The sequence below is a fragment of the Corythoichthys intestinalis genome, chromosome 21 (assembly GCF_030265065.1).
Source record: "Corythoichthys intestinalis isolate RoL2023-P3 chromosome 21, ASM3026506v1, whole genome shotgun sequence".
Taxonomy (NCBI): domain Eukaryota; kingdom Metazoa; phylum Chordata; class Actinopteri; order Syngnathiformes; family Syngnathidae; genus Corythoichthys; species Corythoichthys intestinalis.
The window spans coordinates 31,709,545-31,725,838 of record NC_080415.1 but is presented as its reverse complement, the minus strand read 5'-3'; the positions used below and the strand labels follow the sequence as shown (position 1 = coordinate 31,725,838).

At 38.7% G+C, this 16,294-nt stretch overlaps 1 protein-coding gene across 2 annotated transcripts; it reads right to left on the bottom strand.

Annotated features, from left to right (window-relative positions):
• Nucleotides 1–271: 271 nt before the first annotated feature.
• LOC130909808 (RUN domain-containing protein 3A-like) lies at nucleotides 272–13,386 on the bottom strand. 2 transcript variants are annotated; one of them, XM_057826673.1, is made up of 12 exons: nucleotides 13,054–13,386; nucleotides 9,882–9,997; nucleotides 7,430–7,557; nucleotides 7,273–7,358; nucleotides 7,115–7,204; nucleotides 6,957–7,037; nucleotides 6,661–6,829; nucleotides 6,432–6,589; nucleotides 4,634–4,735; nucleotides 2,918–3,037; nucleotides 2,753–2,841; nucleotides 272–2,676 (listed from the first exon to the last, which is right to left on the bottom strand). In XM_057826673.1, the coding sequence occupies exons 1-12, from the start codon at nucleotides 13,146–13,148 to the stop codon at nucleotides 2,534–2,536; spliced, it is 1,377 nt and encodes a 458-aa protein (XP_057682656.1). In that variant the 5' UTR covers nucleotides 13,149–13,386; the 3' UTR covers nucleotides 272–2,533. The 2 variants fall into 2 exon arrangements, with proteins under 2 accessions (XP_057682656.1, XP_057682657.1); XM_057826674.1 differs by lacking the exon at nucleotides 4,634–4,735 and having other exon boundaries at nucleotides 274–2,676.
• Nucleotides 13,387–16,294: the final 2,908 nt, after the last annotated feature.

Sequence of the window (16,294 nt, the reverse complement as noted above, 5' to 3'; positions counted from 1 at the left end):
GATACCTAAATAGCACTCTATCGAACCACGCATGCAAGTTAGTTCTTGACGCCCCCTTTGTTCTAGATCACTTGTTGATACATTTTGGACGTAATATAAACGTTAACATCATCGTTAAATACGTGAAAGGAGTGCTTGAAACACTTTTAACACGTGGTGGTACACGGTGTTCGGAAACAGTCCCTAATGAAACATGTTCATGCTAGTTTTCATTGGGAAAAGGGTAGCAAATATGTCATAATATTGTTATTTTTCTCTATTTTATTAGCATTTTTTCCAAGGTATTCCGAATTTTATTCAACCTGACCATGAAATATTTGCTGTCACCATTTGTCGTGACTTATGAGTGAAAAATAGGCATTGAAATTCTGAAATCAGACTTCAAATACTGTGTAATTCATGCCAATTTCATTATTCTTTGATGGCAACCCCAAATATAATATGACATTGGAGTAACACAAGTTTGACACTAGTTCGAATGCAATTGATTGAATTAAAACCTAAAATGGCCCCTGATAGCATGTATGAACATCATCTGGGTGGACTGGTTTAGGATTGCATGTGCCTGCATGTGCTCGGTGTGCATTGTGGCAGATAAATGTCCTTACTCTGTGAAAAAGGGAGTGCCAATGGTGGGGACTGTGAAAGGAGGCACAGATAACACGCCGTGCCCTCCTCTAAATGAACACCTAAGCTAATGGAAGTGTGTGAGATATGCTTTATCGCAAGTTGCTGGACAAAGACGAAGGCAAATAACATATTTACACTTGGGGAGTTACCATAACAATGCAAATTCACAGTTTACTTACATGTAAATGTTCAAATAAAGGCAGTTTTACTGCATTTAAATTACAATGTACAGTTGTAGCCATCACCGCAAAAATGGTCAATGCTACAGGATGCTAAAGCTGAAAGAAGCAAAAATGATGAGTGTAACATACACACGATTTGGACGGCGGTTTGTTTTTGTTTGTAAAAGATCACGGAAATGTTTGTTCTTAACTCATTTGCTCCCAAAACCGTATAACTACGTTCTATTTTTAATTGTTTCAGTGTCCCAAACACGTACTTATACGTCTTTTACATTTTTTTTTCATAAGAGACATTTCTGGGTTCTGATTCAACTGAGCTCCAAAGCACAAAGCTGAAAATCAATTTTAAAGCAATAAAACTGGCCACTGGAGGGCAGTAGCGCATTTGGTAAGACCCGCAACCCGATTCAACGGCAACGAACGGCCGGGCCGCAAGGTCGGAGTGCCGGCGGAAGGATGCCAGGCGGAGGACGACCGAGCAGAACAACCGAGAGGACGTCTGGGATGCCAGGCAATGGACAACCGAGCAGAACAACCGGGACCACCAGTGGAGCGGAAGATGCCGTTGAGTCCGTACTGCTCACTGAGCAGACCCCGCAGGGGCTTAAAAAAATCCATCTTTATGAGACAGGTGGCGATGAGGGAAAAGGTCACCCGGGTGTCACGGCGACAACAGCCTTGTCAGTTAATTATGTGTAAATAAATTGTTACTTTGCTATCAAAAGCTCTATTTGTCTTGTCTTTTATGTTATTTTGTAAAAGGAAAACATTATTCAGATGTTTGGAATGTAAAAAGCAAAAAATAGCTGTGTTAAAGTTATGTTTGAAATGTATGCTTTCACAAAAAGCTCAATTTCTGTTTTTTCATCAGAAATTGGAAAATTGCCCAAAACAAGCTATTTTCTAATGCTGATTTCTAAAGAATGGAAAAAGATATGAACTTACTTTTTTTCCTGCTGAAAGGAGAGAGAGTCTAATCTTTCTTTTGGTGGGTTCCATGTTTATATAACAATAGAACAGAATTTTCTGTAGGCCTTGCAAAATCAGTCAAAATCCAGTAAAACGGCCAGGAGCGAAGGGCCTTGCTCCGGTGAAAATGGCTGGGAGTTAATAGTCGCTTTTGTTTGGAGTGAAAATGTAACAATCTGTAAGCTAGCGAGGGAATGTCAATCAAATACCAGTGCGACAGAGTGAAAAAAATGGATGCTATCATAATTCTTTTGAGTATTAGATGCATTTTTTCAAGCTGGGAAAAAGAAGCCAAAACTGGTTTAAGTTAAAAATGTTCGCTAGTGTTGATGGCTAGCTAAAGTATTACTATGTCCATCGCTAACATGTACCGCACTGTAATAAGATGCTGCCATAATTCCTTGAGTATCAGACACATTTCTTTTTGCTGGAAAAAAACCCCAAAACTCATTTCGACAAGGTTACAAATGATGTTAGCTTGCATTGATGCTAGCAAAAGTATTACAGTGTCCTTCGCTGAAATGTACCGCACCGTAAACGTTTTAAAGACCATGGCTCATGACGGGCTAGCTCATGTGAAGTGAAATTGAACATCTACCTGCGTCACTGGCACAGAAACGTAACCAAAACTCCTGCCATTATTTCACAAAGATGTAAAAATTGCGCAAGTTGAAAGAACGTAGTGTTTGTTAGCGGTTTCCTTCCAGGCTAAATTGTCTTTTGGTGCCAGATGTTGAATGCCTTGGCAGGCCTTAGCTGGGAGAGAGGGCGGGGCTGTTCTCTGTGCTGATGTTGACCAGGCACTCACTAGACTTGAGGCTTGAGAGAGACTTGCAGCTTGGAAAGGAACCCAAAGAACCGCAAAGTCCCATCAGGGAAGGAGTGTAGTCCTTTTCTAGATAAAAGGAGAAGGTTTGAGTGCGTTTTTTTTTTTTTTTTTTGGGTGAAAGTCCAACAGTGAATTTGTTCACCTGTGCACCAGGCGCCGCCGTTTTGCTTCGCTTCTGATCGTAGCGTGTCCGAATCCACGGACAGCAGCTCCGTGCTAGGGAAGCTCCTCCTGGAAGGTGACCAAAAATTGCACATTTAAAGCAGAAGGAAATATTTCTATAAGGAGTTGGTGTTCTCGGTCCAACCTGCGGAAGAGTTTGACGTGGTTCTGGTTGTCATACGGGTCCAGAAGAGGCCATTGGTTGACTAGCGGGATGGTGAGATTCTTGGCTAAATGGCTGCTCTCGCACGGGATTAAACTTGTTCTGTTAAATATGAGTGATGCAAACATAATTGTTGTATTTCTCGGACTATGAGCCGCAGTGTTGTTTTTGCCAGCCCTTTTAATTTTTGTCCAAGTCCTTTGGATGATAACAATTATTAGTCTTAGTCATAGGCGGAGTTTGACTTTGGCGGCAGGGGGGGCACAACATGTTGATGACCGCGAAACGCAGTGTCAGCAATAAAATTAACTTACAAGAATATTTATAATAATAAGTTAAAAATGAGCGTTTTTTTGTTTCCCATCATTCTTGAGGGGAATTCTAAATCAGGCTGCTTAGGACGGCTATACTTTTCGCCAAGATCGTCATCCATTGAATATGGTACGCCCGCCGGTGTCATGCCAATGTAGTTACCCCAGTCAAATATTGTATCCCCTTGGCGGAGCTATATGGAGGTAGATTTGTGTCTTTATTATTCAATCAAAAATATAGTTGTTTCAATCAAAATATATATTTTTTTATTCAATCAAAAATATAGCTGTTTCAATCAAAATATTTTCAATAAAAAAATGTCGCTTCAATAAAATTTTTTTTTTAAATGTGTATGAATGCAAAAATAAATTTGAAACTCCAAAAAATGGATGTGAAAGCTATTTTTCTTTGATTGGAGTCAAGTTTTTTTTTGAAGCAACTTTTTTGAAGTAATGTTGATTTGCGTTTGGGCCACATTTTGGCTATAAACATTTTTGTCTTTATTATTCAATCAAAAAATAAGTTGCTTCAAAAAATATACATTTTCAAAAAGAAAAATCAATCAAAGAAAAGAAAAATTTCGATCATAGAAAACGTTTTTGAATGCGAAAAAATATGTGAGATTGAAAAATTTGCATTTGAAAACAAAAATATTTTCAAAGAAAAAAATCATTTGAAAAATAAAACTGCCCTCGCCTAAATTTTTTTTTTGTTGTTGTTGAAAATTATATGCAAAGCAAATGACCGTCTAAGGTGCTAGTCACATGATCTGAATAATTTTTACCCATTATAAAAAAGATATTTGTTTGTTCATTTCATTCAATCTTTGTTGCAGTTTTATTGCTTTATAACTTATATAAATAAATATATATATATATATATATATATATATATAGGAAAGTCTATTTCATGCAATGACACTTTTCGGCCACCAGCCCCCACCCCCCCCTTAAAATCCGCTTATGGTCTTAGTCATACTTTAGTCATCTCAAAATGTGTTTGTCTCCGTGTAGTTTTTGTTGACGTTTACTCAAAATGTTTTCGTCTGTAAAATTTAAAAAAATTACTCAAAAAAATAAAGATTTCTATTTTGAATGAATATTGACAGACGAGCACATATTGTAGCATCTACAAACGACAACGCTAACTACACACATTCAGCAGGAAAACATTGCATTATTTTCGATTAATTATACCCACCTGGATTCCACGAACTATATGTAAAAAAAAATGGAAAAAAGGACGATCGACCTTAGCATTAGCCTAATGCTAACGTAAATGCAATGCGAACGCTACCAGTTACATTTAGTGTGAGATTATCAGTACAGATCTTTAAAGGCTAATGCAACATTGTATATTCTCTCTGGCCATGAAAACAAATCTTACTGAGTGCCTGGAGAGTTGAGAGGACACTCCACTGGTGAATGGGTGGGGTCAAGGTGGGGCGTAGCACATCGCACGAGTGACCAGACACTGCTACGATGCAGGCTAACGACATCAAGCTTGTTTATGTTTTAGTCTCCCCAAATACAGTGGGGCAAATAAGTATTTAGTCAACCACTAATTGTGCAAGTTCTCCCACTTGAAAATATTAGAGAGGCCTGTAATTGTCAACATAGGTAAACCTCAACCATGAGAGACAGAACGTGGGGAAAAAAAACAGAAAATCACATTGTTTGATTTTTAAAGAATTTACTTCCAAATTAGAGTGAAAAATAAGTATTTGGTCACCTACAAACAAGCAAGATTTCTGGCTGTCAAAGAGGTCTAACTTCTTCTAACGAGGTCTAACGAGGCTCCACTCGTTACCTGAATTAATGGCACCTGTTTTAACTCATTATTGGTATAAAAGACAGCTGTCAGTCACTTTTGCTCTGTCACGTTTGGCCTCCGTTATTGCCAACAAAGGGTACATAACAAAGTATTGAGATGAACTTTTGGTATTGACCAAATACTTATTTTTCACCATATAAAATAAATTCTTTAAAAATCAAACAATGTGATTCAGTTTTTTTTTTTGTCTCAAACTTTTTCTGTAACTCTTCACAAGCTTTTCACACACCGTTGCTGGTATTTTGGCCCATTCCTCCATGCAGATCTCCTCTAGAGCACTGATGTTTTGGGGCTATTGTTGGGCAACACAGACTTTCAACTCCCTCCACAGATTTTCTATGAGGTTGAGATCTGGAGACTGGCTAGGCCACTCCAGGACCTTGAAATGCTTCTTACGAAGCCACTTCTTTGTTGCCCTGGCTGTGTGTTTGGGATCATTGTCATGCTGAAAGACCCAGCCACGTCTTATCTTCAATGTCCTTGCTGATGGAAGGAGATTTTCACGCAAAATCTCTCGATACATGGCCCCATTCATTTTTTCCTTTACACAGATCAGTCTTCCTGGTCCCTTTGCAGAAAAACAGTCCCAAAGCATGATGTTTCCACCCCCATGCTTCACAGTGGGTATGGTGTTCTTCGGATGCAATTCAGTATTCTCCAAACACGAGAACCTGTGTTTCTACCAAAAAGTTCTATTTTGGTTTCATCTGACCATAACACATTCTCCCAGTCCTCTTCTGGATCATCAAATGCTCTCTAGCAAACCACAGACGGGCCTGGACGTGTACTTTCTTCAGCAGACACGTCTGGCAGTGCAGGATTTGAGTCCCTGGCGGCGCATTGTGTTACTGATAGTAGCCTTTGTTACTGTGGTCCCAGCTCTCTGTAGGTCATTTACTAGGTCCCCCCGTGTGGTTGTGGGATTTTTGCTCACCGTTCTTGTTATCATTTTGACGCCACAGGGTGAGATCTTGCATGCATCTTTTATACCGATAATGAGTTAAAACAGGTGCCATTAATACAGGTAACGAGTGGAGCCTCGTTAGACCTTGTTAGAAGAAGTTAGACCTCTTTGACAGCCAGAAATCTTGTTTGTAGGTGACCAAATACTTATTTTCCACTCTAATTTGAAAATAAATTATTTAAAAATCAAACAATGTGATTTTCTGTTTTTTTCCCCCACATTCTGTCTCTCATGGTTGAGGTTTACCCATGTTGACAATTACAGGCCTCTCTAATCTTTTCAAGTAGGAGAACTTGGACAATTGGTGGTTGACTAAATACTTATTTGCCCCACTGTAAATGCAGAATCAACGATAGTGAAGGTTTTCAGTTGATAAGTTCTTCTCACAATTGCTCCTGAAGCTCTATAACAACGGTCTCCAGCTCTTTCTTCTCCTGCTGACTTTGGCCTTGCAGTTCATCCAAACGGGCTTTCAGCTTCTTATTTTCAACTTCGACGTTTTTCAGCTGAGACTCTCGCAGGCGCACCAGTTCTTCCAGGTAACCCTGCCAACCATATTAATTCAATTTCGACCTCACGGTTACGTTTAACCGGACGTACGATCATGATGTCGGACCTTCTGAGCGTGAACAATTTTGAACCTCTGCTCCATTTTGCGGCATTTTGCGCTCCAGCTCTCGTCGTCCGAGACCAGCGGAACGTAAGGATGTTCGGGGATGCTGTCGTCGCTCGTGCCGCTGTCCACGCTCCGACGTTCGTCGTCGTCGTCGCTAACGTATTCGTAGCTGCGACAAGAGAGAGAACAAAATTGATTAAATACCAACACCATGATGGTCTCAATGAATATATATTTTAAGAGTTTTTTTTTTTTTTTTAAACAATTTCTGTGTATTTGCGAGCCTCTGTGTGAACCTTTGTGTGAATTTCAAATATGGCGTGTAGTCAACAACTGCAGGGATTTTTCCATCCAATGCTTCCCCTTTAAGACAGAAACTGTCCAACGAAACAAGACACAGATAAGAAAAAGTAACAAATGCTTTGATGCTCATCACATGTGGAATGTATATCACCTAAAATCAATGGCTCCGAGGCCGATGAGCATCCCAGTTAGCACTGAAGCTTCCTCTCTTAGCATGATAGCGCCATCTGCATAGAAACGTCTGCAGAAACAATAAAAACACAGCTAGCTAGAATAAGAAGCTACAAAAAACAAACATTAGCTTCCAACCTCGTCGTTCTCGTGTCACGCAGAGCAGTCGCTATGTATTCGGATAGCCTTTTCTCCATAAGAGCCACTCGTATCCAGGCTCGGCCCTGAAAGGGTGAGCAAAAAAAAAAAAAAACAGTCCAGACAAATCAAGGAAGATTTTGATTCTCTGACTTACTTTAGCACGCGAGGGGCTAATGTTCTCCATGCACTCGATGCTGCTAATGCAGCTGTTGGGGAGTTTAGCGCACGCCAGACGGATGAAGTCCCAGAAGCTCCTCTGGCCGTCGAACCAGCTACCAGAACCTGGAAAGTTTTATTACACTTTAAAGATGGAAAGAACCAACGCCGAATGTGTTTATCCTTAACTCATTTGCTCTCAAAAACGTATAAATCCGTTATATGTTTGATTGTTTCAGTGTCCCAAAAACGTATTTATATGTCTTTTACGTTTTTTTTTTCACAACAGACATCTCTAGGTTCTGATGCAAGTTCGCTCCAAAGCACAACGCTCAAAATCCATTTTAAAGAAATAAAACTGGCCACTGGAGGGCAGTAGCGCATTTGGTAAGAACCAAGGGCGTATGTTTAGTGTCAACATAGGGACGGTAGGGACGATATAACAGCATAAACTGCATGTATATTTTTTTGCTGGGGACGGGATATTAATAGGACCAAACAGATTATTGAACTGGGGTCAGCGAACTGGGGTCTGTAAGTAGCGACCCTCCCCCATTTTTTTTGTGTGTTCAATGCATTTATTCAGATTTAGCATTCGAAAGAGATGCATAAAATACATGCTTTTCACTTTTTCCCCAAACTATTAAAAAAAAACTATATATGTAGTATATAAATGTTAATGTTTTTTAAGCACTTCAAATGTAACAATTATGATTTTAAACATGTTACTGTCCCACAGAAATATTTTTAAACAAGAATAAAGTTTTAAAATGCTTGTCTTTATTAAATGCTTTCATTGAGTCCACACAAATCCACTCATGCTGCTCACTTAAACACAATGAGTTGCCACAGCAACTGTTTAACAAGTTAAATGAGGATTGATGCTGCGGCGCTTTGAAGCCTCAGCTTCCAGGCGTCAGTAGCAAGATCAAACATTAAACCTCTGTCAATCATCGTTAACTTTAACTCATTTGCTCCCAGAATTGTATAAATACATTCTATTTTGAAATGCTTCATTGTCCCAAAAAACGTATTCATACGTCTTTTGCGTTTAAAAAAAAATTTTTTTTACAAGAAGCAGCTATAGCTTCCGATCTATCTCCGAATAAAAAAACAAGCCTCAAAACCAATTTTAAAGCAATAAAACTGGCCACTGGAGGGCAGTAGCGCATTTGGTAAGACCCCCCAACCCGATTCAACCAGTACAACTTTATTGTGACCGTGCTAGTAAGTTAGCAGAGCCCCTCCGCAGGCTTGCTGCTCAGGTCCTCCGCACGCTCGAGTGTCCTGCACGGAAACACGCACGGCCAAACCAGTTCCCCACCCCAGGAACACACGTTCCCCAGGCAAACGAGACAATGGTCACCACCAATAAAGACAAAAAAAAAAAAAATCCATCATTACGAGACAGTCGGCAATGAGGGAAAAGTTGCAGCCACCAAACGTCATCGCTCAGTTAGGTAAGTGTGAATAAATTGTTACCTTGCTATCAAAAGCTCTATTTGACTGGTTGTTCATGTTATTTTGTAAAAGGAAAACATTATTCAGATGTTTGGGATGTGACTGAAGCAAAAAATAGCTGCGTTTAAGTCAAAGTTATGTTTGAAATTTTTGCGTTTACAAAAAGCTGATTTTCTCTGTTTTTTCATCCGAAATTGGAAAATTGCTCAAACTAAGCTATTTTCTAACGCTGATTTCCAAAGAGTGGAAAAAGATATGAACTTACTTTTTTTTCTGCTGAAAGAAGAGAGTCTAATCTTTCTTTTGGTGGGTTCCATGTTCATATAGCAAGAGAACAGAATTTTCCGTGGGCTTTGCAAAATCAGTCAAAATCCAGTCAAACGGCCGGGAGCGAAGGGCCTTGCTCTGGTGAAAACGGCTGGGAGTGAATGAGTTAATAAGCAACTCTAGTGCACTGCCTGACCAACAAAGAGCGGGGAGAGGGAGGGAGAGTGAGACTACGCCATCGGCTCGGGACAGCGCATCTGTATTTATTCATTTATTTTTTTAATTGAAAAAAAATCAGCGATGGACTGAGGGCGCAAAGTTTGAAACGCAAAGTAGCGAGGATCACTGTATTTCAGTGTTAAAAAATAACACCCCCTGCCCCCCCCCGGAGGTCCGGTTTGCAGGCGTGAGTTGGGTGTGGTTGAGCGATGGGAGGGTCAAACAGAAAAGTAAGATGATTCTCAAAGCTGGAATATAGTGTTTAAGTGTTAAAATTTCTCTCATACACGCCCAACCCCCTTGCTCGACTGGTTGTTGACTGTAGAATTTTTTCCATTAGTACCCCCCCTGCCCAACACATCAGATAATCATCTTGAAGGGCCCACGAATAATCATCCCCAAAGACCACCATCAACCAGACGTTCATCTCGGGGGGCCTGTTTTAACTTATCGCACCCGGGCCCTGTTTGTATTTATTCCGCCACTGCATGGCGTAAGGTTACCTTTAAAACGGTGGCTGAGAATGTGTTCCAAGATGGCGGCAAAATTGACAAACTCCTCCGATGAGTCGTCGATGGGCTCGGCCGTGTATTTTTCTAAGAGGGTTTTCACTGAAAACCTGTATGGAAAAGAAAATCAAGACTGGTGCATCACTGCCATCTGCTGGTGGTAAAATTGTTCACAAGATGACGTTCACAAGGGAGCAATCGACAAATATGCACTGATCGAACTGAATGTTGATATTTCTACTGATGAGTAGTCTTACAATATAACTATGTGAGGATACAGTCATCCCTCGTTTTTCACGGTTAATAGGGACCAGAACCCCCGTGATGAGTGGAAAAACCGCGAAGTAACGTCTCCCACCCCCCCAAAAATTTTTTTTTAATTGTTTGCTTTTTTTGTGTTCAATGTATTCAGATTTAGCATTTGAAATAGATACATATAAGACTTTTTTTGTTTTTTTTTTATTTCTCCTGCCAAATTAAAATAAAAACTTTTATGTATACATATACTTTAATGAACTGTTTTTAAGCACTTCAAATGTAATAATTATGATAGGTTTTACTCATGTTTATGTCCCACCGAATTATTTTTAATCAACAATAACGTAGGAAAATGCTTGTCTCTTTTAAATGGTTCATTAAGTGAGTCCACTCAAATCTGCTCACTCTGCTCACTTACACACAATGAGTTCCCACAGCAAATGTTTAACAAGCTAAAAAATGATTGACACATGCAGCGCCTTGAAGTTTCGGCTTCCAAGCTTCCATGGCATTATCAAACCTTAACACCTGTAAATCCTCGTTAAATTTAAGACTACGTGATCGGATCGGGATAGTTATATTTTTTAATTTTAAAAAAATCTGCGATGGACTGAGGGCGCAAAGTTTGAAGCGCGAAGTAGCGAGGGATCACTGTATTTTCTTTACCCTTTGCCGAAAACAAATTAAACTATTATAGCAGTTTATGAGTCACAGAAGTTATAAAACTCTTCTTGGTTTGTGTTTTTACAACTGCACCACACTGACCCCTGGTGGCCAGGTCCGGCACACCAGAAGGAGTCACATTTAATAAGAGGTAACTTTTTTTTTTCATTTTATTTAATTATGTTAGACCGGGGGTCGGCAACCCGCGGCTCTTTAGTGCTGCCCGACTAGCTCCCTGGAGCTTTTTTAAAAATGCTTGAAAATGGAAAAAGATGAGGGAGGGAAATATATTGTTAGTTTGTTTCCTTAGGAGGGAAAAACAGGACACATTCTTTGCATTTATTAATATTGTAATGAAGTTAAAGTTGAGGCGGCATCATACAACAGAGTAGTCATGTTGTCCGTCATTCTCTATAGGATTCAATGCAGAAAAAAATGAACATTTACCTTATTTTCTGCATTATAAGGCGCACCTTCAGTGAATTGCCTCTTTTAAAATCGTTTTCATGTGTAGGGCACACACTGCATTATAAAGCGAAGTGGTTGGCGTTGCGTTACAGGCCCACAAGATGGAGATGAGCTAAACAGAATATCAGGCCATGATTAACTAATATTCATCCATATATAAGGTACATCGGATTCTAAGGGGCACTTTCGGCTTTTGAGAAAATTGAAGGCTTTCACGTGCGCCTTATAGTGCGGAAAATACGGTAATCATGAAGGCTGTATTTGTAGCCAATTTAATCATTTTGATAGTAGGCTAATTTAGCTAATATTGATACATACAGCATGTGTTGCCTTCAGGCTTTCTTTTTTTTTTTTTGCAGTTCCAGACATATTACTTTTTTTTGCTCCAATTTTTTTAACATTTTGGGTTGCCGACCCTTGTGTTAGACCTATGTGTTTTATAACTTTACACATAAAATATACTTTATTGGGTTTTGAGAGGAGACGGAATGGATTTCTGGCATCCCTTTTATCTATCTGGCAGTGCTTATATGTACAATAAATATATAAATTTAGTAAAAATGTAAACCAATCAAACAACTCAATAAATACATATTTAAATATACAATAATTCAAATAAATGAATTAATACTGAAGTAAATTAATAAAACTTGAAATTGAACTAAATGTTTACATGAAGTTGAAATAAATGTAAACCAATCAAAACAAATAATTCTAGTATGAATTCTAAATGAGTCAATTACTATTATTATTATTTATTGTATATTGTCATCATCATCGGTATCATTGACAGTTACAAGATACCATTGTGATATAATTAACCCAAACAAAACTGAAGAAAAGACAAGGGCAATAATTCAACATCATGAAATAAATGTTCAAATAAATACAACGACTGAAATTTTGACAAACTAATGACACATTTGATAATCCGTGTCCTCCATATGTACCAATTAAAAAAAGGAATATCACTACTACTAGTGTATCTTCAGATGGGAGATACAAATCTGCCAAATTTTATTAAATCACACCCTGATTATCCATTTATTGCGGACTCATGTTGCCCCACCCTGACTGCCATGACGTCACCCTCCGATGAAAACGCTTCAGCAGAAGCACAGTCACGTTTTACTGGACAGCGCAATTCGATGTGACGTCACTCTTTTTAGTCTCTTATTTCTTTTTAGCGTGCCCCCTAGTGTCCCCTGCCATTGACGAAACTAAATTGACATTTCTGAAAAGGTCATCAAGAAAAATGTCAGCTCCACTTCACGCCAAATGGACTAAAAAGTGCGCAAAAGTGCCTTTTGTATTTGCGCGTCCCCTGGGTGCCAGCCAGTACTTGCCCCGGGAGTGTTGTCGTCATGGCAACCACACCATCAGCAGACAAGAGTAAATGGAAGATGACACTGCGAAAAGTCTCCTATTTTCTGTTGAATTGCATTTTTTGGTCCATGATTCTGTCACACACGTTTAACTCATTCACTGCCATCGACGCCGATAGACTGCGAGGCCCTCCCAGTCCAAATGGATTGGACGTCTATCGCCGTCAATGGCAGCCAATTTAAATTTGAAAACTAATATTTACGCCGTTTAAAAAGTAGGAAAGTTGCTGATGTGTTTGCTTAGTTTGAGTGTTGTAATTGTTAAGATGTCAAAGCTGTTGTGTGGTCAAAATAAAAACTGCTTATTTTTAAAGCACCACTGGTTCGTCTGTCTCAGTTCAGGCAACTATGACGTCAAAAAACGCACAATTAAATAGGAAAGTAGTACTAACCTACAAACCGTGATGAGGTTCTTCCTCTCAACCGCCACATTTCGGTTGGATGCTTTCTTCGACAGCTCACCCATGGCCATATAGCAGGGCTCCATCCGGCCGGTAACCCCGCTATCAAAGGACCCCTCCCTTCCAGGCACCGGTCCACCTCATTCGACTCCCCGGGACGAGAAATACCGACGCCGGGGGTGAACTGAGGGAGCAGCCGAGGGAACCCCGAAGTGCAGCGGGACCCACGAGGCTCGTTGTTGTTGTGACTGTTTTGATTTTAAAGCTCGAAAACAGACTGCTTGTGGACATCTGCGCTTCCTCTGTCGTTGTTGGTGGTCCCGCCTTTTTGTGTGACGTCACTATGACGCGACGGTAAACGCGACCAAATTTAGGTTTCTTTTGTTTGCAAGCGATTAAAGCGTTGTTTCAGAAAAATTAAAGCCACCTGTTTCAGAATAAATTAAAGACGTATTTCAAACATTTCATGACACATTTTACAGCTATAAATCTGCCCTTTTCAACATTTTTAAAGGGGGCGTCCGCTCAAAACGTCATTCTTAGCCACGCCCAGAGCAAACGAATCATTATAAAAATTCATCTTCACAGAAAACAAAAAGTTCCCCCAATTTTTTTTTTTTTTTTTAAATACATACATTTTATGTCAAACCAAACAAAAGATTGAGTTAAAGGGGGTAAACAATTAAATCAAATCAAATTTATATAGGCCTTTACAAAACCCGAAAGGAAAAAATACAATATTAAATCTTTATATATTGCTGGGGAAATATCAGATTCATAAATTTAAATTTCAAAACGTAAGTCCGAACTTGAATAATTCTTGGTTGCAATTGAATTATATTTCACATCACTTAATATGATACAAAACATTAAATGCTGTTCTAGAAGCTCATGCCAAAATTTTTAGCTAATAACATTTTTTCCTTTTTTTTTTTTTATAATTGTTTTTTTTTTTGTATGTCTTTCTATGTACAAGAAAAATTGTTCATAAGATTTTATGTGAACTGGTTTTTCTGTGTTGTTGTTTTTTTGTTATTTTATATTTTTTATTGTTCAATTAAAAAAACAAACAAGAAAAGTGACATATTAACTCTTTCCACATGTCGAAATTTTTTAAGTATTGGATTTTGCACGCTGAAATTTAGGAACATTTTCATCTTTGTATGAAAAAAAAAAAATTATCTGAATTGAATATATTTTTTAAAAAAAACAGATCTCAAAGGAATTTCTCAAAAATCGTCATTGGTCAGTACAACATGATTTTCCTGATGCCAAAATGTGATAAAGGGGCATTTTGCTGAACCTTTGCTAAATCCAACTTTCTGAAATCTGGCAGAATGAAATGGAAAGAAAATGGTGACCTTTGACTTCAAACATTTCATTCATACAAGTAGTTAGAAGGCCAAATAAGCTGTGTACAGGTGTAGCTTATGTTCCAGCTGAGGTACAAAAATAGAACCGGCACATCCACGCGAATGGCTGTGAAGGCTCAGGTAGTGTTTGCTAAGTGAGTCAGATTGTGAGTGACCTGTGTGAAATTCAGGACTGTGTTGCCAGATGAGAAGTTCAGGGGCCATGAATAAACAGAAGACAATAAGAACCACTTTGGAGTGGCCAACCCGCCGTCCAGACGTGTCTGACCGCGGCCCACTGTGAGGAAGGAAACATCGCGTTTACACAACAAACCCAGAGTTGAAATTGGAACGCAGAACTTGGAAGTGTCGTTTAATAAGTGCACATTATAAGCAGTTTTTGTTTTTGAACATTTTGCTTCAAATGAGTAGATGACGAGTGCTATAAGTCACTGTAAACTTTACAAATAATACAAGTTGAATGACTAAATCTGTCATTTCAAACAGCCTAAAGATCTCCATGCTTTTGTTTTTGAAATGTACAATGGTGCTTTGGTATATGAGTTAAATCGGTTCCATAATCACGCCTCGTAACACCAAACAAATAAATAAGTCCATTACAGAAAAATGAACAAAAAATTTTGGAATGTGTTTTTAGAAAACAAAAATCGCACTTCACTCGTCGGCTGCCATTGACAGCGATAGGCGTCCAATCTATTTGGACTAAAAACGACACTAAGAAGCTTGAACGATGTTTGGCCATTTTTAAAAATGTAATTAATTATTAATTCTTTTATGATTTATTTATATTGTAATTTTCGCACGATAAGGCACACCACCCACTAAATTTAACACGAAAAAGACACTTGTTCATAGATAAGCCGAAATGGACTATAAGCCGCAGCTGTCCTCATTGTATTATGGGATATTTAAATCAAAGGATATTAACCGGTAACACTCTATTTGAAAGCGGCATCATAAGACTGTCATAAGACCAAATGAACCACCATGAAGCTTTGAACCAATTGACTGCAAAGCTTCCTTGCTTCAAGAAGCTTCATTTTGCCATCTTTGCTCCCTTGGGGGAGACAAACAAGCTCTGCTGCCACCTGCTGTCAACACTGTTGTTGTCCAACATGCCTCCTAGCATGCATTGCAACGCTACAGATGTTAATAACAATCATAATTCATCTGTGCTAACAATTTCTTCAGTTACTGTTCCAGTTGTTTCATTAATTGCTAGTTATGGTATTTGCTAACACTTTCTTTGACAGTGGGGCCATAAGACTGTCATAAGACAATCATAATTATGACATGACACTGTCATGAGCATTAACGAATGCTTATAATGTCATAATATTATGAAATAATGTTATATATGTCATTTAGTGTTGTCCGGAAAATTATCTCACTTTTGAATGGATGTAAAAGATCCGAGTTGGACATAAATGGAGTTAGTGACATAATTTGCCGGATGACACTTAATGACATCTGTCATAAGCATTCAGTAATGCTCATGATAGTCTCATGTAAAAATTATAACGGTCGTATGACAGTCTTATGATGCCGCTGTCAAATAAAGTGTTACCTATTACTCCAAATATATCAACAAATAATAATAATAATAATACATTTTATTTATAAATAAGCCGCAGGATTCAAAATGAACGAAAAAGGCAGGGTCTTATAGTCCGAAATTTACGGTATTTACTTTTTTGGGACTATAAGGCACACCTACCCAACACCTAATCACAACCTAATCACATTTGCTCACAGTTAAATCGCCCACGACAATCAGTTTATCGTTTTGGCGATGTACATCGTCATATCATGCAGTTGAAATGGATTTCTATCCCCGTCAATGGCAACCAATGAGTTAA